General features: G+C 43.1%; 1 protein-coding gene across 3 annotated transcripts in view; it reads left to right on the top strand.

Annotated features, from left to right (window-relative positions):
• The window catches only part of dph1 (diphthamide biosynthesis 1), a 580,960-nt gene that overhangs the window by 486,405 nt on the left and 69,778 nt on the right, over positions 1–24,777 (top strand). For all 3 annotated transcript variants that reach the window (XM_060848151.1, XM_060848150.1, XM_060848149.1), the window contains one exon: positions 8,617–8,717. In XM_060848151.1, coding sequence (XP_060704134.1) covers positions 8,617–8,717 — 101 coding nt within the window. The remainder of the gene's footprint in view (positions 1–8,616; positions 8,718–24,777) is intronic.

Genomic DNA, 24,777 nt, shown 5'->3' with positions numbered 1-24,777 from the left:
CTTGTCATCTGCGTGTGTGGCTACTAAGGATAGCTGGTCGTGTCGTTTCATGGCTAGTTGATGTTCATGGGTACGGATCATTAGCTGTCTTCCTGTTTGTCCTATATAGTGTTTTGTGCAGTCCTTGCATGGGATTTTGTACACTACGTTGGTTTTGCTCATGCTGGGTATCGGGTCCTTTGTCCTGGTGAGTTGTTATCTGAGAGTGGCTGTTGGTTTGTGTGCTGTTATGAGTCCTAGTGGTCGCAGTAGTCTGGCTGTCAGTTCAGAAATGTTCTTGATGTATGGTGGTGTGGCTAGTCCTTTGGGTTGTGGCATGTTCTCATTCCGTTGTCTTTCCCTTAGGCATCTGTTGATGAAATTGCGGGGGTATCCGTTTTTGGCGAATACATTGTATAGATGTTCTTCTTCCTCTTTTTGCAGTTCTGGTGTGTTATGGCCCTTTTGAATAGTGTCTTGATGCAACTTCTTTTGTGTGTGTTGGGGTGGTTGCTTTCATAGTTGCAAAGATTAGAACAAACAGTCTTACCGCAAATTCAACCCAAACTCTGGGTCAGATATGTGGACGATACCTTTGTAATCCTTAAAAACACAGAAATAGGGAACACACACCGGATCATCAACGCCACACTCACAGGAATCCGATTCACTAGAGAGGAAGAAAACGACAACCAACTCCCATTCCTAGACGTGATGGTACAGAGAACACCGAACAGAGAATTCATCACCAAGGTATACAGGAAAGCCACACACACAGACCAAATCCTGAACTACGAAATTCAGGATTCCTGAAGAAGGGCTCATGCCCAAAACGTCGATTCTCTTGGATGCTGCCTGACCTGCTGCGCTTTTCCAGCAACACATTTTCAGCTATTATAGGACAAGTCAAACAGAGAACAGCCAGGGAATTCCTAGAGGCATGGCACTCATCCACAGATTCAATCAATAAGCACATTGACCTGGACCCAATATACCGATCACTGCAAAGCGGCAGATTCAAACCACTATAAATGCCGGAGGAAAGATCACAGAAGCGCTTCACAGGAGGCTCCCAAGCACTGAGGATGTCACCTAGACAGGGGACAAAACATCTGCAACACAAATTCCCAGCTCGGCGAACAGAACCACAACAAGAAGGAAGATTGGAAGGGCAGAGAGCTGCGGCTAACCGTTTCACACAGAGCAGTATTGTTTTTGTCGAAGCGAAAGTTACTGTGACGCAGACATATCTTCACAGTGAGACTGAATGGCAAAAAGGGGGCTTAGTGTGCACTATGTCACTGCACTGAGGAGAAACGAGGAGATTAATGGAGTTGACATTTAGCCTTGTCCTTCATCTCATCTTGTCTCTCTTTGCGGAGTTTCAGAAACACATAGCTGAGGGGTCAGTGTAATATTCATTAGGTTCATCACCAGTGAATCAGTTCGCTACTCACCAGTTTATATCCAGCCTGAATTCGCTTATCGGGCGAGTTATACACAAAGAGTCCCTGTTGCACATTCCTCAACTGACCGGTTCACTTAATTAGTGAAAGGCTGAGATTACTGACAGCATTACAAAGTGGTTAAGCAAATATTGTGTGAGTGTCCTTAGTTCCCAATTTTCTACAAGCTGGGTCTTTAGCATTGTGAAGGTTGGGAGTCAGAGCGTGCGTCTTATAGATCACAGCTTTTCCAACATTGGGTTGGCGGGGAGAGAAGGGTTTCTGGTTATCCTCAGTGCTCTCTGACATGGAGATTGGGGGTGGGGGGGAGGTATAAGGGGAGGGAGAGATAATTAGCTGGCATTCTGACTTCCTGCTCTCCTGTTTCACTGGAGATAACTAAGTTTTTCCTTTGAAGGGGAACAGGCAATGACTGTGATCCTAACATAAACGGCAAATGAATTACAGATGTAAGTAGGGCATTCAGGCCCTCAGACCGTGACCTGAAATCTCACTTTCCTGCCTGTTCATAATGCCCTCTTACTTTCTTGTTAGTCAAGAATCTGCCTTAAGAACATTTACTACCCTGCTTCCATCGCCACCTGCTGGTTACCCCACTCCTAAACCACTCATCATCCTGACTTCGAAATACTCCTTCAATGCTGCTGGGTCAAATTCCTGCAACTTTCTCCCTAACATTATTGTGGGGATACTTACTGTAAATGGGCTGTGGCAGTTCAAGGATGCGGCTCACCACCACTTTCTCAAGGGCAGCTAGGATAGGAAATCAATGCTAGCCCTCCCAGAGAAACCTACATCCCATGAATGAATGGAAAAGCTCACTGGGACAGAGAATTCCACAAGCCCATGGCCCTCAGAGAGAAAGGAGGTTTTCCTCATCTCCACCTTACGTCGGAGACTGTCTCTGTTTCCAGTTTCTTCCAAAAGAGGAAGCATCTTGTGAGTAGCCACCCCATCAGTTTTGCTCAGAATCCTTCAGATTTTAATAAATTATCCCCATTCTTCTAAACTTCAATACATTCAGGCCCAACCAATCCAAACTCTCCTTAATCCCAGAAGTCAATTAAGTGAACTTTCTCTAACAGCGTCTTATGCAGTTATGTCCTTTCTGACAAAAGGATCTTAAGACTGTACACACTACTCCAGATGTGGCCTCACCCATGCTCTGTACAATTGTAGCGAAATGTCCTGACTTTTATATTCTATTCCCCTTGCAGTGCCATTTTATTTGCCTTCCTAATTACTCTGTATCGCAGAGTTCTTCAATTTCTCTCCATTTAAGTAGTATACTGCTTTTCTATTCTTGCAAAAAAGCGAGGACTGCACATGCAGGAGATCAGAGTTGAGAGTGTGGTGCTGGGAAAGTACAGCAGGTCAGGCAGCATCAGAGAGGTAGGAGAATGCTTTTCTATTCTCTTTACCAAGTGGATACATTTGCATTTTCCCACAACATGCTGCCAATTTTTTACCTACTCGCTTAACCTATTTACATACTTCTGCAGTCTCCCTACACAAGTCTTTGACTCTTCACAACTTACTTTCCTACTGACGCAGAAATGCTGGAGAAACTCAGCAGTTCTGGCAGCATCTGTGGAGAGAGAGACAGAGTTTACATATCAAGCCAGTACGTCTATCGTTCAGAATTCTGTTTCCAGTTCTGAAGAGTCACATCAGACTCAAAACGTTAACTTTGCTTCTCTCTCCATAGATGAAGCCAGAATTGCTGAGTTTCTCCAGCACTTTGTGTATTTGTTTCAGATTTGTAGCATCCACAGTATTTTGCTCTTACATTCCTACCAACTTTTGTGTCATCATCAAATTCAGCAATTGTACATTTGGTCCCTCCAACCAAGATGTTTATATGGATTGTAAACCATGGATGTTCGAGGCTGCAGCACTGATTTCCTAAGGGACTCCACTCACTACATCTTGTCAACCCAAAATTAACTCAGAATTTGGATGTGAAAGAATCGAAACCAATGTGGTCATTCTAAAAGATGAGACTTAATAAACAATCCAAGTCTTTTTAAATATATACTTCAAGTTGTATCATATTGTAAACTTGTGCTATAAATTCTGTGTCTTACGATATTATATTCCACAACCACCTGATGAAGGAGCAGTGCTCTGAAAGCTAGTGATTCCCAATAAACCTGTTGGACTATAACCTGATATTGTGTCATTTTTAACAAATATAAATCATGTAAAATAAATGTCTGCTTCCTTTTAGCTAACCATACGATTATGTTGCCCCCTACACTAGAAAAATGTTACTTTGCGTTGTAACTTTGATGTGACGCCTTGTCAAATGCCTTCTGGAAGACCAAGTACATCACATACAGATCATTGACTGGTACTTGTGGGGTGTGAATGTTACTTGCCACTTAACGGCCAAGCCTGAATATAATTCCTGATGAAGAGCTTATGCCCGAAACTCCTGCCTGGGTGGCTGTGCTTTTCCAGCACCACATTCTCAACTCTGATCTCCAGACCTGCAGTCCTCACTTTCTCCAAACCTGAATATTGACCAATCCTTGTCGCATATGGACATTGGTTGGTTTAGTGTCTGAAGGGTCATAAATGGTGGTGAACATTGTGCAATCATCATCAAACGTCTCCAGTTCTGACCTTATGATGGAGGGAAGGTCATTGGATCAAGGACCCTCCTCTGAGAAACTCCTACAAAGATATCCTGGAACTGAGATGACTAACCTCCAACAACCACAACCATAACCATCTCCTTTTATGCCTTCGACAGCAGACAGATTTTCCCTGATTCCCATTGTTTCCTGTTTTGCAAGGGCTCCTTGATGCCAAATGCAGTCTCTCTCACCTCACCTCTGGAATATGGGTTATTTTCCATATTTCTCTGCTGGCTATAATGAGGTCAGGAGCTGAATGGACTTGCTGGATCCCAACCTGAGCGTCTCTAGATACTGCCAGAGATACTGAGTTTTTAACAGCACTTCCTATTTTTGTTTCAGACTTTTACACTCTCTGCAATGTTTTGTTTTTATGTCAATGAGCACATGGTTGTTTTGCTAGTGCAGGCTTGATAGCACTATTGATGAATACAGCCCAATCCATCACCCAAACCAGCCTCCCATCCATTGACTCTGTCTGTACTTCCTGCTGACTTGGAAGAGCAACCAACATCATCAAAGACACTTCCTACTCCTGTTACCCTCTTCCATTGGACAGAAGATATAAAAGTTTGAATGTATGTACAAATAGATTCAGGAATTCAAGAACAGTTTTTTTCCTGGTGTTATCAGACTTTTTAATGGACCTCTCAAATATTAATAATCTCTCTCTCTCTTTCTCTCTGTGCACTTTCTCTGTGGCTGTAACACTGAATTCTGCACTCTGTTGGGCTACCTTGATGCACTTTGTATGGTACGGTCTGCTTGTATAGCATGCAAAACTACACTTTTCACTGTTTCTCAGTATATGTGACAACAAACGATCAAAGCACCAATACTTCACTGATGATCAAGAGTGGACTGATGAGATTTTGATTCATCAGATTGATTTTGTCCTGCTTTATATGGATAGGATGTACCTGGGCAATTTTCCATATTGTCAGGTAGATGCCAATGTTGTAGCTGTACTGGAACAGCTTGGCTAGGCATGTGGCCACTCCAGGAGACATCAGTTAAAATGTCAATGGCGTCCGTCTCTGTGTCAAGCCCTCCCAGGTAAGGTTGGATGCAGCGTAAATCTTCCTTCAAATAGTCGGATAGAGAGAAGCTAAAAGAGTGGTCAACCTGGGAAACAGAAACATTGTCCTGATGAAGCAGAGAGGGAGATTTAGACTTAGTCCAACTGACTGAGGAGTCTTTGACAGGATGCTGGATTACAGGCTAATCCTTGCAGAGAAACCCTCCTGCCTTCCGGAAGTGAGGGTCAACTCCACTCCAGAATCACCTCACATTCACATTAATACAGTGAGAGGAAGACCCTGATTAAAGCTGGATCTCAGAGATAAGTAGTGGGCGACACGGTGGCACAGTGGTTAGCACTGCTGCCTCACAGTGCCAGAGACCCGGGTTCATTTCCTGCCTCAGGCGACTGACTGTGTGGAGTTTGCACGTTCTCCCCGTGTCTGCGTGGGTTTCCTCCGGGTGCTCCGGTTTCCTCCCACTGTCCAAAGATGTGCGGGTCAGGTGAATTGGCCATGCTAAATTGCCCGTAGTGTTAGGTAAGGGGTAAATGTAGGGGTATGGGTGGGTTGTGCTTCGGCGGGTCGGTGTGGACTTATTGGGCCGAAGGGCCTGTTTCCACACTGTCAGTAATCTAATCATCTAATCTAATCTAGCCTGCTTTCCCACAGTCCAAGCTCACATATTTCCATCTCTGATTCCTCTCTCTGTTTTATCCTGTTAATTCTGATTTATTTCCAACTGTTTTAATTTTGTCGATTGCTTCAGCCTAATCTACTTGATGCTTGTAGTCACTCTGAGCCCTCCAGGTAGAAGGAGAAAAAGCCACACTTTGTTTTAAATAAGTTTTTTCTTGTTGCATTCATCATGCCCCGTCACTGCTTATTCCTCAGATCTACCACCTGTGGGGATAAACCTTTTCTACCACTTCTTGTTTGGTTTCAAGCTCCCATCTCCATTGCAATGCTGTCCTGCTTGGTCTATAAATAAGGAGTTTATTTAAACTCCCCCTCTATTCATTCCTCTCTCAGATTTTAATGCAATGATTGTGTCGTATAAATCACACTGCTCTGAGGAAAGTGAGCGTGTTTCCTTAACTGTGTCCTTGCAGCAGCTATGAATGAGCAGCAAAATCATCCCTCAGCAATCTTCCTTTGTAATTGTAAACCTCTAAGCATGCATTTCATGGGAAGTTCAATAAATTCAGGAAGGAGAAAAGAGTGGATGGATAGTCTGATAGTGTGTGATCAAATGAGTTAGGAGGAGACTGATGTGGAGCGTAAACGGCAACGTGAACCTATCGGGCTAGAATGGTTATCTTGGGCTGAACGGACTGTTTCTGTGCTGCAAATTCTAAATAATTCCAGAAGAAAATCAGATATGAATTTCTTTGAAAGTCATATATAAATTGTACACATAACTTACGTCAAAATGGCCCAACTGACTGCCTATAAATGTCATGCAAATCTTATTCTCCTTGCAAGGAAAATCTCTTTATGCCCACTTCCTATTTAAAAATTAAAATAAAATTAACAATAGAAATAGACTACTAGGCCTTGTTCACTGACCTATATACAGTCTTGTTGATGATGTTTAATTGAAATTGCTTGGTGAAAATAAATGAATGACGATTAACTGTCAGTTCCAATAAAGCAGAGGTGTTGTCTTGACTCTCAGTTCCATTTAGTCTTGAATTTACTTTGCCTCATTGCACCAAGCTGCTTGATTCTTTGCAATGTTTCTTCCTCCTCTGTACCTCACAGGTCCTGCCTCCACCCTACACCTGTGTTTGCACCGTGTCAGAGTTAACCAGAAACTGACACCTCATCATACTCACCCCAACAGGCACCCAACTATTACCCCGAGCTCTGCCTTTCAGGCCTGCAGGTTTCCCCCCCCCCCCCGGTCCCAGAATATACCATCCAGGAAAGATTCCTTTCTCTCTTTCTTGCTCTCTTTCACGCTTTCTGTTTTTCTCTCTCTATCTCGCTCTCTTTCTCTCTCTCTCTTTCTTTTGCTCCCTTTCTCTCTGTCTCCCTTGCTCTTTATCTCACCATCTGTCTCTCTTTCACCCTCTGTCTCCCTCTCACTCTTTCTTTTTCTCTCCCACTCTTTTTCTCTTTCTCTCTCAATTTTGCTGTCTCTATTTCTGTCTTTTGCTCTCTCCGTCTCCCTCTCTCTCTCTCCCCAGTCTCTCTCACACTTTCTCTCTCTCTCTTTCCCACTTGATTTTGCTCTCTGTTTCCCTCTCCTTCGCTCTCTATCTCTCCCTCTCTCCCTCTCCCTCACTCTCTCCCCCATCTGTCCTCCCCCGTCTCTCTTTCACACTTCCTCTCTCTCTCTCTCCCACTCTTGATTTTGCTGTCTGTCTGTTTCCCTCTCCTTTGCTCTCTGTCTCTCCCACTCTCCCTATCTTTCTCTCTCCCTCCTTCCTCTCCATCCTGCCTTCTGCCCTCGATGCTGTGTGATGACTCCAGCTGTTCTCGGGCTTGTATTTGAGCAGGAACAGCTGACACCTTGACCCGGGACACATGAGACAGCCTGAAGTTCCCATGTGGCGCAGCAGTTACAAGCCACACGCCTCGGACATGCATGTACGATGGAATAGGAAATTTCGGGGATCCCAGTTACAATGAGAGAATGCCTCCCAACCTGTGCTTGTTTATTTTAGTTTGTTCATGGGATGTGAATGTCACTGGCCAGGCCAACATTTATTATTCCTAATTGCCCAGAGGGTAGTTAAAAGTCAACCACATTTCTGTGGGTCTGGAGTCACATGTAGGCCAGACCCAGTAAAAGACATCAGATTTCCTTCCCTGGGGACATGAATGAACCAAATGGATCTTTACGACAATCAGCTGTGATTACTGGTTGCCATTCTTTATTCTGGATTTTAATGTATTTCTACCTGCCATGGTGGGATTTAACCCATTTCCCCAGTGTATTAGCCTAGAGTTTTGGCATTGATGGTCCAGTGAAACTACCGCTCCATCACCATCTCTCCCTTCATTTACTAACACACCAACCCCTGACTGAATGTTTTCAAGTTCCTAAATCTTAATTTCATTCAAATCTCACTGAAAAGGCAGTCCCTCCAGCATTGCAGCTCACCACACTGCAGTGCCAGAGCCTTAACACTGCTGTACTCTCAGTATAATGGGTGTGACTTTGAGCTGTACAGTACAGAAAGGTCCCTTGTAGTTTGATCCCTGGTCAGTTCTATGTGTTGATCAGTCATTACAGTCATTCCCAGAAGCCCTGTTCCTGATCTTGACACTTCAGTCTAACGCCATTTTAATTCCCTGGAGGTAAGCACGTGGACTTCAGGTCTGTGAACACAATCTTTGCCAGTGTTACGAGCAGCACCCCTCCTAATGGCTCCTACCTTGGTTGCAATCTTGTTAAGTGTCTCCCTTGGTATAGATGTTATATAAATACAGGTTGGTGTTGAATGTGCAGTGTAAGCATTGTTGTCCATTTGCTGACTGCTCTTCCCTTCTGTTTATCAGCATGTGGAATCCCAGCTCCAGACTCTCAAAGTGCCGTACATCATTGTCCTGTTATCCGAGATCTTCCCAGACAAACTCCGACTTTTCCAAGAGGTCGATGTGTAAGTACAGCTACAGTTAACATCGGGAAGCTCATTTGGCAAGCTAGGCTGGAGAAAGGACTGCATCAATTTATCCTGTGTGGCTGCAAACTATAAGCCAGATTGTGAGATTAGGCTGGATGGTGACTTGTCAGCCAGCACCAACATGATGGGTCAAATGGTCCCCTTGCATACTGCACATTTCTATGATTGAGATAATTGGCAAAAAACACCAGTGGAAAGATGAGGAGACCCTTCCTTGCTCAGACAATCTAAATGCACTGCCTAAAAAGGATAGCGCGAGCAGATTCAGGAATAACTTTCCGAAAAACGGATAACTGCTGGAAAAATGTTGGAATCAATTATGAAGGAAGTCATAGCAGAGCATTTGGAAAATTACAATCTCATGAAGCAGAGGTAACATGGCTTCATGAAAGAAAAAGTTGTGTCCTTCTAATTTATGAGAGTTTTTCGAGGAAGTTTAAGGTGAGAGGAGAAAGATTTAAAAGGGACCTAAGGGGCAATGTTTTTCACACAGAGGGTGGTGAGTGTACGGAATGAGCTGCCAGAGGAAGTGGTGGAAGCTGGTACAATTGCAACATTTAAAAGGCATCTGGATGGGTATATGAACAGGAAGAGTTTGGAGGGATATGGGCCAATTACTGGCAAATGAGACTGGATTGATTCAGAATATCTGGTTGGCATGGACAAATTGGACCAAAAGGTCTTTTTCCGCTCTATATATCTCTATGACCCTAAGTCTCAACCAGTCTGGATAGAGGGGAACCAGGAGATGTATTTTATTTGGACTTCCAGAAGGCATTTGCAAAAGTATCTCACAAAAGTTAATTAATAAGGTGAGAGCCCATAGGTGTTGGAGCTATCATGTTGGTATAGATATAGAATTGGCTCATGGGTAGGAAACAGTGAGTGGGGATAAGGGGTTGTTTTTCGGCTTGGCCACCTGTAACCAGTGGGGTTCCACAGAGATCAGCACTGGGGCTGCAATTGTTTACAATATGTATTAATGACTTGGAGGAAGGAAGCAAATGTACTGTAGTCAAATTTACAGATGACCCAAAAATAGATGGAAAGGCAGGTTATGAGAGGGACATTGTTTATAGAGAGATGGTGACAGGTGAACTAAGTGGGCAAAAAGTTGTCAAAAGGAGTATAATGTGGTAAATGTGAAATTTCTGGATTTTGGAAAGGAGAACAGAGAAACAGTGTATTATTTAAATGGAGAAAATCTGCAGAAAGCTGTAATACAAAGGCACTTGGGGCTATTGGTGCATCAAACATAGAAAGCTAGCACACAGGTGCAGCAGGGAATCAGGAAGGCTAATGGAATGTTGGCCCTTGTTTCAATAAGGTTAGAGTAGAAGAATAGGGAAGTCTTATTCAAATGTACAAGGAGTTAGTGAGACCACATCTGGAATGCTGTGAGCAGTTTAATGAAATATGTCATTTCATTGGAGGCAGTTCAGAGAAGGTTCACTAGAATGATTCCCAGTATGGAGGGATTGTCTTATGAGCAAAGGCTAAACAAATTGGGATTCTGCTTGTTGGAGTTTAGAAGAATGAGAGTGATGTCATTAAAACATTTGGATTCTTAAGAGACTTTGTTGGAGAGAGATGTCAAAGAAGAGTCTTGTGTTCTGTGTTGAGCAGCACAATTGAATTTTATTCAAAGCTCTTTTACCACATGGGTGGGAGAGGCCAGAGACTACTCTGAATCTGGCTTTCACATGGGACCCCGTTGCCATCTTAATTATGACTTCTGAGGAGAGTTTAGTGACAGTCTGGTTTCCCTAGCTGAATACAGTATTTTTATACATTTCACGTTACAGTAATTACATGCATTACATGATGTCGTTGTTCCATCCCCCTATTCTATACATCCAATCTTATAAAACACCTGATCAATGATTGACACCCCTATGGACAGCCTCTCCATTTTTACCAGACATGTTTATCATCAGGCCTTGGGATCTTATAATGTATCCCATTAATTTACATTGCAGTATGAGCAGTTATATTCTTTCTCAGACATTTGCCAGATTTGCTTATCTCTAAGGACTGTTCGAACTCTGTTATTCATTCTATCCTTATCAAATTCTGTTACTCATCTTATAATTTCTACTATTCTACTCACAGGAGATAGAAAAAGATGCTCATTCCCACTAATTGCTATAAAATTCGCAATATTCACTGTGCCTAGATACATGTGCCAGTAATAAATCAAACCAAATAAAAGATATATAATGTTAGTTGTATATACAGTTAATGGTTACAACTAATGTTCGAACTCTTTAGCCTTTGGGTTGTGAACAGCCTCTGCCCCAGCTGACTGTGGAAAGTTAGGTGAACACTGGCCTTCTGTCTTGCAGCTGCAATTATAACTCCTTCTGTTCACATGCTGCCTATGTGTTTTAAATAGGAAATTGCTTCTAAGATGAATTTTACTGACCCTACTCTAAACATTTCTACACTACCTCTTTTACTTAATAAGGCAACATCTATTCTATTAATAAGACTGAAACTCAATCACTTTTACAGCTCAGTGAAGTTGTCTGATCTCCTAGGGTTTTACAAGACATAATCGAATTCTCCTTTTACCTTATTATTTGTTTCTGTTATTGTGGGATCATACTTCTCTCTTAATTCTTGCTAAACTACAACTTTAGGCTGTCTGTTCCCAGACATCTCTTATCTGCAGTTGTGGGTTTGTACAGAACCTTGTAAGATTCTTTGTTCTGCCTGGACCCTGTTACCTTGGATTTATCTTATTCTTAAAGCTACCATTGTCCTAACTTATGATCTCACTTTATTTCTGAACTTGGCAAGCTAATTCTGTAACTGCAAGTAAAAATCTTCTCCGTCGTACTTGGTGAAGGGCTTATGTCAAAATGTTGATGCTCCTCCTCCTCGGATGCTGCCTGACCTGTTGTGCTTTTCCAGCACCACACTTTTTAACTCTGACTCTCCAGCATCTGAAGTCCTCACTTTCCCACCGTCATATCTACGCCAATGAAAAATCCACAGGCAGCCATCTTATGCCACCTCTGGCCATGGGCAGCCCCAACAGACTTGACAGGGTAAATACTGAGAGACTGCTTCCCCTTGTGGACAGGGTCTAGGGCTAGAGGGCGCATTCTCAGAATAAAGGGGCACCAATTTCAAACTGAGATGAGGCGTTTCTTCTCTCAGAGGGTTTTGAGTGTATGGAGCTCCTTGCCACAAAGAGATATGGGGGCAGAGTCCTTCTGTATTTTTAAGGCTGAGATATGATGAGAAATGACCAAATGAATCACTCAGCACCCATGGTCTATTTCAATCCTTGAAGATTTTATTGTTTTCCACCAATGGGGAGAATGTTTCTGTGCAGCCCAGGCACCTTTCCACTGAACAAAGGAGATTATACAGTTTTAATGCAATCAAAAGGTACAAGTACTCAGACCATCTCTGCTGGCGGCTATCCAATCAGTCCAGGCTCTCAGCAAAACATGGCGGGTGATTGGGGCAGGGTCTGCTGCCTTCTAGGTGTGGGTTCTTGGACCTGTTTTTGAGCAAAGTGCTCCATATCAACATTTCTCAAGACAGCACCTTGTCTAACCACTTTCTTGCTTTCCTTTATGAGCAGTCACATCTGCTCATGGTTGACCATGTTCACAGGGCCCACTGTGTGTATCATCTTAAACCTGTTTCCGCTGAGACAGCTATTACTTCAGCTGAAGTGCGCTTCCTGTTTAAAATGACCTGCTTCTTTAACTCAGCTGTTCCTCCAGCCATTTTGTTGGTGCTTCTGCCATTTAGTCATCTTATTGCTGCTTCTGCTATGTGTCGCCACAATAGACAGACAGATTCTGATCAGTCAGGGAATCAAAGGTTATGGAGAAAATGCAGGAAAGTGGATGTGAGGGATGTTGGACCAGGCATGATCTTATTGAATGGCGAAGCAGGCTTGAGGGGCTGAATGGCCTACTGCTATTCACATTCCTAATGGTCTAGTTGGACACACATTTGAACAGGAAGTGATTGTGAGGCTGCGGGGATAGTGCAGGGCTGTAGATCCTTTCATGTCACACACAGTGGGCTGAACAATCTCTGGGCTATGAGCCTCTGTGAGGAGGTGTAGAAACAGAACTTGAGAGTGTGATGCTGGAAAAGCACAGCAGGTCAGGCAGTATCTGAGGAGCAGGAGAATGGATGTTTCAGGCATAAGCCCTTCACCAGGAAGGACTTCCTCCTGTTCCTTGGATGTTGCCTGACTTGCTGTGCTTTATCAGCACCACACTCTCGACTCTGATCTCAAGCATCTGCAGTCCTCACTTTCTACTAGAAACAGAATTTGCCTGGAGTACACAACACATCTACTGCACCTCCAGCAGAATGTAAAGGTAAGATTGTGTTTAGGGTTACAATATAAGAAGGAATTGGAGGGTAAGCCTGATAGTGAAGCTTGCCAAAACCTCGCAGAATAAGAGAAAGCCAATCAGCTCATCATGTCTGCACTGGCTGTCCGAATGAGCATCTCGATGTCGTGCCACGTCCACTACCTCACTCCCGCCCAACCCCCCACCCTATAATATAGCACAATATTTCAAGTAATGACAATAATTACATAATCATCCAATGCCTCAAGTGAATCTGCCACCATCACATTCCCAGGCAGTGCATTCCATAGCCTGACCATTCACTGTATGAAAAAAATTTGCTTCTTTTGCAAATACTTTAAATCCATGCCCTCTCATTCCTGGTTGCGTTATGAGCAGGAACAGTTTCCCTATGGCCACTCGATCCAAATCTCTCATGGTTTTGTAAGTTACTGTCAAATCGTCTTTTAGGCTTCTCATCTCTAAGGAAAACAATCCTAAACTCTCCAACACGAACCACTCCGACCATAACCACTCCAACCCTATCCTCTCCATCCCTAACCTCTCCATCCCTAACCTCTCCGCCCCTAACCTCTCCGTCCCTAACCTCTCCGTCCCTAACCTCTCCATCCCTAACCTCTCCGTCCCTAACCTCTCCGTCCCTAACCTCTCCGTCCCTAACCTCTCCGTCCCTAACCTCTCCGTCCCTAACCTCTCCGTCCCTAACCTCTCCGCCCCTAACCTCTCCGTCCCTAACCTCTCCGTCCCTAACCTCTCCGTCCCTAACCTCTCCGTCCCTAACCTCAACGTCCCTAACCTCTCCGTCCCTAACCTCTCCACCCCTAACCTCTCCGTCCCTAACCTCTCCATCCCTAACCTCTCCACCCCTAACCTCTCCATCCCTAACCTCTCCAATCCTAACCTTTCCAGTCTATCTTCTAACAAAGTTGCTTCATTCTGGAAATATTGTCTCTGTCCTCTGTCCAGGACGTTCACATCCTTCCTGATGTGCTGTGTGTAGTAGTTTACACAATATTCTAATTGAAGTCTTATACTTAACGCACTATGAAATGTGAAATTTTACAGCTTTTTAGGCCTTCTTTAAAAAAAAGATATGAGGCTGTTTGATCAGGAACTTTTAGGGAGATGCATGATCGAAGGGGGTGTTTCCCATTGAGGAATAATGATCTCTTCTTCTCTTTGTGCCTTTATAACCAGAACATCAAACCATTAACTTTGAAATTGACACAGCAGGGGACTTGAAACAACACAAAGATGATAGAATAATATAGTGTAACACGGAAAGAGGCCATTCAGCCCACTGAATCTGTGCTTGTTGTTTTCAAGAACACTCTAGTTATTTCACCTCCTCTGCTCTTACCCTATATCCCTGTAATTGTTTTTCTCTTGGAAAGGCTACTATTGATCCTACAGCCACATTCCTATGAAACAGGGCACTCCAGATTCTAGTTGCTGATTTCAACATGACCTTTCTCCCTCCCGGATTGAACAGTTTATTCTGTAGAAAGCTGCTATAAACTCTGTGTCAAATGGTCTCCTCAAGACACTAATGACCCTACAGCAATGGATCAAGATTCTTTTGTTTGACACTTTCCTGTCCTCTGGTTATTGATATTCTAGTCACTGGAAACTGTTTCTCCTTATTTGCTCTTATTACATTCTTTTATAAAATTGAATTCCTCTGTTAGGTCTCCTCATAACCTTCTCTACTTTAAGGAAAACAGTGCTAGCCTCTCCACCCTCTCCATGTTAACGAATGTTGCTGGCTTATTTTTGTTCTGGTAAGTGGGCCACAGTTATTTGCAGAAGGGACATGGGGTTGTTCAACACTGCTTGTTCTCCAGGTCAGACGCTGTTCATCATTATGGAAATCACAAACGTATCCTGTGTCTCATCTCCCTGATGTTGCTGTAAAGTTGCGATATTGATTGCAGACTGTCTGAGTTCCAATGATAACAGAGTGATGAAAACACTGTAAATCTTCCTTCTAAAAGCACAAGCCGTTTAAGATTGCTTTCCCCCTACCCACCCCTAACACCTGCATACAAATTCATAGTGGCACAAAGAGGAGGCCAGTCAGCCCATCTGTGTAAGAGGCATCCAGTCTTCTTAGACAGCGCCTCTCAAACCCTCCCACTTCTAACACTGGTACTAATTGCCACACTCTTCTTCAAACTAGTGCTGAGGGCCAACTTACATTCCCTCAAAGGAGTGAACAAGGCCTCTGTTTAACTTCTCACAGATGGCAGCACCTCTGACAGTGCAGCACTCCCTCAGTATCACACTGAATGTGTGAGCCTGAGCTTTAATCTATGGGGATTTGAATTACCAACTTTCGGCCACAGAAGCAGAAATGCTACCAATTTAGTTAACTCTGTCTCGTGTACATGAGATTAAACGACAGACCAAAATGCAATTGATATGGATACTGTGTTTGGCTGGATGAGGTGCACAGCGTAAGGTTCACTGTTAGAGCCCAGTATGTGAATGGTTAACGATGATATCATGCATTATTGGTGCAATATACAGAGCAGGCAGTAGCATTAAGTCAGCACAGTTCTGGTAAAGGGAAATCCTACTGTATTTTTAACCATCTGCTTCTCACCCTTCTATACAGCTTGATATGAAATTGTCAACCCACAGTCCTTCACAGCTCAGGTCCTGTTTGTTCAAGAGAGCAAGTCTACTGAACACTGTCAACATGAACTCATGGAAGGAGAAGGAGAAAGCTCCCCGTTGTCAGAATGATGTAGGGCTTATGTCACTTTCTCAGAGAATGACAAAGGCTCACTGAATTATTACACTACCCAGGGTAGCTCAGCATCATGTGTCTGTTATGGCTCAGTGCGTTGCATGCTCCCTTCTGAGTCTGAAAGTTGAGGGTTCAAATCTCTCTCCAGCACAAAGGTTCAAGCTGACAAACCAATGCAGCACTGAGGGGGAGCTGCACTGTTAGAGGTCCTGGCTTTAATATGCGGCATGTTTATCCCTTATCAAATTTGTGCACAATGACCTACGCCAGTTCCCACTCAAGCAACTTCTTTATTTTAAAATTGTCACGTAGTCTTTAAATCCCTCCCTGACCGTCTCTCTCCCTTATCTTGGTGTTTTCCTCTGCCACGTAACTCTCCAACCTATTTCCCATCCTTCACTTCTCACTTGTTATGAATCCCCATTTTAATCACACCACCAACAGTAGCCGTGCCTTTATCTGCCAATACTCCAGGATTCTCTCCCTCCACCTCTCTCTCTTTCTTTACCACTCTCTGTAAAGCCTCCCTGTATGATCTTGCTTCTACGAATCCAGCCTCATATTTTCTAATATCGCTCACTTTCACACTTTGCTTTCCAATATTCTTGAGAAGCACCTTGGAATGTTCTATTATGTTCAAAATACCGTATAATATTTCAGTCAGTCAGTGACTGGTCATTCTACAGAACAGGCTCTGTAGCAAGTCAGTGGAGGGAGTTGTGAATGACTTCACTCAGTTAAGTACAAATTTTATAGATTTCTTTCAGAAAAGGACATTTGGTGATAGAGTCACTGAATAATCTTACAGAACATGTGGTAAGTGCAGTCAGCTTGGGAGGAACAGGTGAGTTGGACTTAGGCCCTGTATTCTGCAACACTGATAACTCTTCCTTCCCTCATGTCTGTAGTCTAATTGATAGTTGACAACTCCACCAACTGACAGGCAAGATGTCAAGCTTGATAAACCTGTGATTTTTATTGTCTGTCAATTCCTATGTTCCTGAGAGAATAAAACAATTAGAACAAGCTTGCAATTTTACAGTGCCTTTCTTGAGCATCTGTGTCCACCTGAAATACTTCTAGAAGTCCGTGGTCCAAAGTTGGAAACTACCTGGGATGTGGTGGGATTAGACCACATGTGAATTCATCCTCAGATGTCCCAACAAAGGGACAAAAGAACCCGGGAACACTCAATCACAGGGTGACTAATGAGAGAAAGGTTAAACACCTCCCCCCCCCGAACTCCTTCCAGTACACAAAAGTGACCAAATCTGTAAGGAACAGTTCCTCCAATCACTTGCTGCTTTTCTTCAGTGCTTATTACTGATAGGCTCAATTGCATCACACCAGTGAGCCTATCAGCAGGAAATGTGGGAGAGAACCAGACTGATTGGAGGAGCAGTGGGAAAGTAAGTTGCAACACATCAGTCTGAGCACCAGGGTGGTGACAATGAGAGAGAACCTGAGGGGTGGCAGAGAAATTGTAAGGTCTAGCAACTTTGAGTGAACAGAAACTACAGTGATGCAGAGTTCTAAGTAAGAAAGGTTGTGAGGGAGCAGAGGCTGCAAGGGAGGGATGAGTTGTAAATGAGAGAGAACAAGTTTAAACCTGCCAACAAAAGAATACTCAGCTAACTTGAACCAGGAAAACTTGGAAGTCACTGAGTAATGAGTTCATTACAAATGAATGTAGAGTCTGTGTCTGAAAGCTGCATAAGTTTGGGAGGTGTGTGTGAGAGAGAGAGATGTTGTAATGCACACTGTGTTAATCATTTAGTACTGAACAGTTTTGTTTCAAAGAAGGATTTGTATCTGTGTTATCACAGCTCAAAGAATTTCCCATACTATGTGAGTTATTTGTGGTGCAATTATTGTGTGAGAGACAAACATGCAAACATTTTGCATCTAATAAGATTCCAAACAGTTCTGAATAATTTGCATTTTTATTCTGCTTTTGCAACCTTACAGTCAATGAAATACTTCAGAAGTTACAGTCCCTGTAATTACCTAGGAAATGCAGTAATCAGTAGTACACAGCAAGCTCCCATAGACAGGAGTAAACTAATACACCAGGTAATGGTATTTTAATTAAGGACTAAATATTAATTTGGGACAGCTTGAAGAACCCTCCTACTCTTCTCCTCAGTAGTACCACAGGCTTATTTACATCCACTTGAGAGGACAGACAGGGTCTTATCTAATGTATCACCCAAAACACAGCACCTTTGGCAGTGCAGCACTCTTTCAATACTGCACTGCGACTGTCAGCCTGGATTATGTGTTCAAATCTCAGGAGTAGGATTTAAATTTGCAGTTTTCTGACTCAGTTATGAGAGTGCAACCAACACAGTTTACTATATTGTGATCTAGGATTACAGGACAGATTCTCTATACACATTGTAATCTAAGATTACAGGACAGTCAGTAATAAATTGGAGGAATTCTAGTAAAGGGAGACCTTGGTTATATTTTTAAGCATCTCCTCTCTATTACATGCGGCTTGACATTAATTGTCAACTTGCAGCTTAAGAGCTCAGATTTTTGAATTATGTATGATGAGCGATCAACAGAATGCATTCAACACTGGCTAATATTTTCAGAAAGGAATTGATCTCAAAGAAGAGGAGTTTTGTGTGTGGCTCATATTTACTAACAACTGGCTGAAATCCCAAAGTCTAGTGACCTGGACAGGCTGACTCTGAATCCAAGGCAGGGTATCCTGGAACCTGTCACTGTATTACTTAGATTTCCCCAAGGCGAGTATAATTCCTACCTGCATCTGTTACAACAGCTCAGTGTGAGAGGTGCAGAGGAGTTTCCCTGGTAGCCTCAGAGGCAATAGTTTAGGTGGAGCAATGATTTATCTGCCTACCCCTCTAGATTTTTCAACTTATCTTTACGGAGAAAGAAGGCTTCACATCCAGAAAGAAGGCACACCCCCACCCCAGGCCCTCCATTATCAAGCCTATGATGGAAGCATCTAACTTTCCAGGTCTGAGGGACCCTGAACCTCACAATTTACCAACTACTTCATGGGATGAAAACTGAAATTGTTGGAGAAACTCAGCAGGTTTGTGGAGACAGAAACGGAGGTACCGCTTTGAATCCAGTGATCCTTCTTCAGAATTTGATGGGGATTGGTCATGTACTGTAGTTATATTTCTGTTTAAAGTGTGTTAGGGCAGTGGGAATGATCCAACTAGAGGATTGACTTTCATAGGTATAAGGGACCCATCTAATTTAATCACAGTCACCTATAGTCATCTAATGCCTTTTACTGCATCATCCTTCTGAATGATTTCAAACCTCCTGCTCTCACTGCTTATCCTGGCATGTAATCCATCTATTAGTCAGCATCCTGTCAGCTCTCCTGAACTCTGACATTTAGCTCAGTGTCTCCTCATCCTATTGTCTTTATCCAGGACAATCTGAAAACCAACCATCGAGCTTGATATTTGAATCCCACTGCATGAGAAAACCCAACCTTAGATAGACTCAAGTGGAGATGTCTCCATCATCAAGCACTTTGCAATACTTATAAAGAACAGAATCCATTGCCTTCAGGACAAATGAGAGCATCATAAAGTCAGTGCCCCAGTACATCTCTCTGTCACTAACTTCAAATATAATATAAGCAATCAGTTTTGCAGTTGGAGACTTAATCTAATGTTAGACAATAGACAATATTAGCCTATACTGATGATGGATCTTTCTTTTTTGTTTACTGTCTGAGGCAAGAGAATCTATCCACATACCCAGCTTCAGGAAGTATCTATTCAGGGTTATCAGCATCTTCTCTTATAGTCAGTGAGACTTCCTCTCACTCCTCTCCTTTCTAATCTGAAGACTTGATCCCTCTGAGCTGGGTTGAGAGTTGGTTTGGGGGTGGGGGGGTACAGTCATCTCTCCCATTCCTTCCTTTCTTCCCTCTCCTCTTCTTCATCATAATCTTTTCTACTTACTCTCTGACCTCCCCTTTCCCTCTTCTCCCCCTCCTGCCTTCCCCACCTCTCCTCTTCCCTCTTGATCCATCCATTTCTCCAGCTCCCTTACCCTCCCTTCTCTTTATCTCAATCTCCCCTCACTTTCCCAACCATTCCCCTGCACGCTGCCCTTCCTCTCCTTCATCCATTTTCCTCACCCTCTGCTCTCCTTTCTCACTACCTTCCTCTCCCCACCTCTTCTGTCCCCACCCATCCATTGCTCATTTGGTGACAGTGATTTTTTGTTTTGCCCTGTGTTATTGTTTAGTCTGTTCTTCATATGTCTCCATATTACACTCAAATAAGTTAGGGAAGAGGTAACAGAGACGCTATTACGTGTGTATAAAAGTCCATTAGAAAAGGGATAGTGCCTGAAAGGTGGCAGACGCTTAATGCTATTGCTGAATAAGAAAGGGAAACTAGAACAACAGTAGATCTAGTTAAACAGCAGTGGGTGGGAAGGGGAGTGCGATCCTTACTAAAAAATAGAGTAGAAAACTGAATACATAATGATGAAGAAGCAATGGAAAGGGTTGGAAAAGGAAAGGCAGGTAATGTAATATATTTAGATTTTTGAAATAAGACATAAGACCATTCACTCACCAGGTCTGCCCCACCATTCAATGAGATCATAGGTGATCTGATAAGCATTCTCCTTCCTTTTCCCCATAATCGCAATTCTCTCTCTGATTAAAAATGTATCTTAGCCTTCAATGACCTAATCTCGACAGCCCTGTGTGGTAAAGAATTCACAGATTCACAACCCTCTGAGGGAGGAAATTCCTCCTCATCTCTGTCTTAAATGTGCAGTTTTATTCTGAGATTATGCCCTCTGATCCTCGACTCTCCCATGAGGAGAAACACCCTTTCCACATCTACCCCATCAGAATCTTGAATGTTTCAATAAGGTCGCCTTCATTCTTCAGTATTTCAACAAGAACAGACGCAATGTACTCAACCTCTTAATCAACAACCTCTTACCTGAACAGCAGACTCATGACCGAACCTGGAGCATGTAAAATCAGGGGGCAATTTGCAGAATGGATAGCAATCTGGACATAACATAGAACACAAAGTGACGGTTAAAAGTCATTATTCCTGGTACAAGACAGGAAATGATGTCCAGAAGGCTTCGTGCTGGGAACAATGTTGTTCATCATTCACATAAATGATTTAGACAGGGAATTTGGAAGTGCACTTTATTGATAGCATTAAATTGGGGGAGTTGACTAATATAAAGAAAGATGGTGAAAAAGTACAGGATTAATGACACACTGGTAGAATGGACAGGGATTTGACAAATAAATTTTAATACAAACCACTGTGAGGTGGTGCACTTTGTCAAAAAGAACAAGAAGGCACATGCTCATTGTAAAATAATCTCTTGCAGAGCCAGGACTAAATTATCTCCTTATGGGTTGTAACTATTCTTATTCTAAATGGAGTATGAGAGGAGTGGGATCTGGGGATACACACGCAAACAATACTCAAAGGTCCAATGCAGGTTAACAGGGTCATTAAAGAAGACTGACGAAGCACAGAAGTTCCTCGCTGGAGAGCTAGAATTGAAAAAAACAGGAGGTCTCATGCTGCAATGGGTAGCGTCTCCACCTCTGGGCCAGAGGTTCCAGGGTGAGTGCTGCAGCCAGTGCATTTGCAACGTGGTCATGCAGTCTGACTGTCGGCCTGTGAATGTCGAAAGGCGTTAAGAACAGAGTTAGTCGCCCTGAACTAGGCAAAGGTAAACCACTCTAACAGTTTGCCAAAAAGCATGGACCAACCCAAGGGAAATGCCCAGAAGGTAAGGATGGGGCAGGGAATTGCAAGCAGAGACATTATTAACCCTCTATTGAAACTTAGTTAGACCACTCTTGGAAATTTGATTTCTGTATTATTAAAAAGGATGGCAGGACATTGAAATAGATGCAGTAAGGATTTGCAAGGATGCAGAGATCATACTTATCACAAAGATTGAACAGGGCACTGCTGTTTTCTCTAGAAAAGAAAACTGAAGGTTTAGCCCTTTTTTTAAATTAATGTTGGATAAGGTGGATCTAGAGTAGTAGATGGGGGTTTGTATGGAGAGTAGGTGCTGGAATGAGCCTTTTGAGCTCAATGGCCTGTTCCTCTGCTGTTAAATGTTATGCAGTGCAGCCTAGTTTTGTAATGTGTGGTATGGGAGGACAGAATACCCAGTATACAACAGCTCATCAAAGACAGAATCCCAGTGATACAGTAGGTGATAATTTCTGAGAACAATTTGTTACACACAACACACAAAACTTTACCATCTGCTTTCTGGGGATTGTACCAAATTATTAATTTAGAACTATGATTTATGCACTAAAATGCAGCTTTGCAGCCTACACTCACTCGGGTTGCAAGTGCTTGAATCAAAACTCTTACTCTATGGGGTTGCCAGCTCCAGCTGGGTGTATTCCTGGAGGCTCCATCACCTGGCTCTCCACCTTCAACCATTTGGTCCCCACCTCCAATTTTTTCAGAAGTCATTTAAAAAGGAGAATCATAGAATCCCTACAATATGGAAGCAGGCCATTCTGCCTATCAAGTCCAAACTGATCCTCCAAACAGGATCCCACCCAGACCCACCCCCTTACACTATCCCTGTAATCCTGCATCTCCCATGGCTAGTCTACCCAACCTGCATATCCATGGATAATATGGAACAATTTAGCACAGCCAATCCACCTAACTTGCACATCTTTGAAGCATGGGAGGAAACCGGAGCACCCGGAGGAAACCCACACAGACACTGGGAGAATGTGCAAACTCCACACACACTGTCGCTTATGGTGGAATCAACCCTGGATCCCTGGCACTGTGAGGGATCACAGCACTGACCACTGAGTCACTACGCCCAAAGAATGGAAAATAAAATCACCTTGTTAAAACTTTTGATGTATTTTCTCCTTCTTTTGCTCACAGCAGAATCCCAGAGGTGAATCTTTAATTCCAGGGCAATCCTGGATGGTTGGCAATGGAGTCACTCACTAAGATGTTGACCTTTGCTGGGGGTCCATCTGCCATCTTAGCCAAGTGGTCAGTTCCCATCTGCCGACCCAGAAGTTGATATAGAAAGAAAAGAAAGATTGACACTTCCATAGCATCTTTCATGTTATCAGAATGTTCACAAACTACTTTACACATAGGGACTATATTTGTATTGCAGAAAATTAACTAGTTTTTGTTTTCTAGAAAGAAAACTGCAACTGTGTGGTGTTGACTTCCTGGTTGCACAATGTCATGGATTTGATGCTTTTGTGAGATGCCCTGGCACTAGGTGTATTTGGGTTAAAAACCGCTGAGCAACAGCTTTTCAGGATAAGTTGCAATTTACCATGGAAATCAGAGCAGAGACAAATACGTTCATCCTCAGGATAAGCCTGCCAGAAAAGAGAGCCATCTCTCACTCTCTCTCTTTCTCTTTCTTTCATCATATGTGAATGGAAAAGAGACAGAACTTGAGCAGAAACCGAGATCCAAATGACCGATTACCAAGTTGAAGATTACTGCTGTTAACAACATGATATGGTCCCGAGAAATCATAAAAAAAACCAAGGGAAAAGTCTCCTTATTCCACCCTTGTGGTTCAGATTCTGAATCCAATGAATTTGATCTTTTTGCCCAATGTTTTCCATCCATTGTATTTCTGCCAAAGCATCTGTCTTGTCTTTCCTTTTTTGAAAGCGTGTGTGGGTATATGTGTGGTTTTAGTGGGGGTATTGCACATTTGAAATTAATAATCTATTCTGCCATTTGTTAGAGGTTGTGATTGTTTAAGTGACATAGTGATCAAAGTCAGGGCAATTAACCATCTTTGTGATTCAGTTGGTCATTTATGGAGTAGTGCAGTTTGATTTTCAGCAGGGTCCTGGCAACAGCCACTGGATACTTTTCAAAGTGTACTCTCAGTTAAAATGGCAGCCAGTTTACACACAGCAGCAATGTAATATTGACCAGATTGTTTCGGGTGACGAGTAAAGATCGGTCAGTTTTGTTCTAATATATGGGTGGCACAGTGGTTAGCACTACTGCTTCACTGCACCAGGGACCCAGGTTTGATTCCAGCCTCAGACGACTCTGTAAATTTGCACATTCTCCCTGTGTCTGTGTGGGTTTCCTCCGAGTGCTCTGGTTTCCTCCCGCAATCCAAAGATGTGCAGGTTAGGTGAATTGGCCATGCTAAATTGCCCATTGTGTTCAGGGATTTATAGGCTCGGTGCATTAGTCAGAAAAAATGTGGAATAATAGGGTCGGGAAATGGATAGGATACTCTTCAGAGGATCAGTGTGGACTTGTTGGGCCAAATGGCCTGTTACCATTATGTACGGATTCTATGATTCTATAGTTCACCAAAGAGGAATCCTTTGATTATCTTCAAATGAGTGCCAGTGGAATTTTTATGCCCGTCTGAATGGGCATATGGTGCCTCCATTTAACAACATCTCAGCTGAGAAACGGCACTGCAAATAGATTAAATTCCCTACAGTATGGAAACAGGCCCTTTGAACCAACAACTACCGACCCGCCAAAGAGTACCCACCCAGACCCAGCCCCCTCCATTTATCCCTTACTAAGCTACCTAACACTATGGGCAATTTAGCATGGCCAATTCACCTGACCTGTACATCTTAGGATTGTGAGAGGAAACCGGAGCACCCAGAGGAAACCCACACAGACACGGGGAGAATATGCAAACTCCACACAGACAGTTGACCAAGGTTAAAATCGAACCCTGCTCCCTGGCACTGTGAGGCAGCAGTGCTAGCCACCGTGCAGTGCAGCACTCCCTCAAAGCTGCACTTGAGAATCAGCTAAGATCTCATACTCACTCCGCTGGAGTGGAGCTGAATCCATTACCCTACATACATTCATGGGCATGTAGGCATTACTGGCTGGGCCAGCATTTGTTGCCCAATTACCCAGTT

The sequence above is a fragment of the Hemiscyllium ocellatum genome, chromosome 31 (assembly GCF_020745735.1).
Source record: "Hemiscyllium ocellatum isolate sHemOce1 chromosome 31, sHemOce1.pat.X.cur, whole genome shotgun sequence".
NCBI classification, from domain to species: domain Eukaryota; kingdom Metazoa; phylum Chordata; class Chondrichthyes; order Orectolobiformes; family Hemiscylliidae; genus Hemiscyllium; species Hemiscyllium ocellatum.
This window is presented reverse-complemented; position numbering and strand designations above follow the sequence as displayed.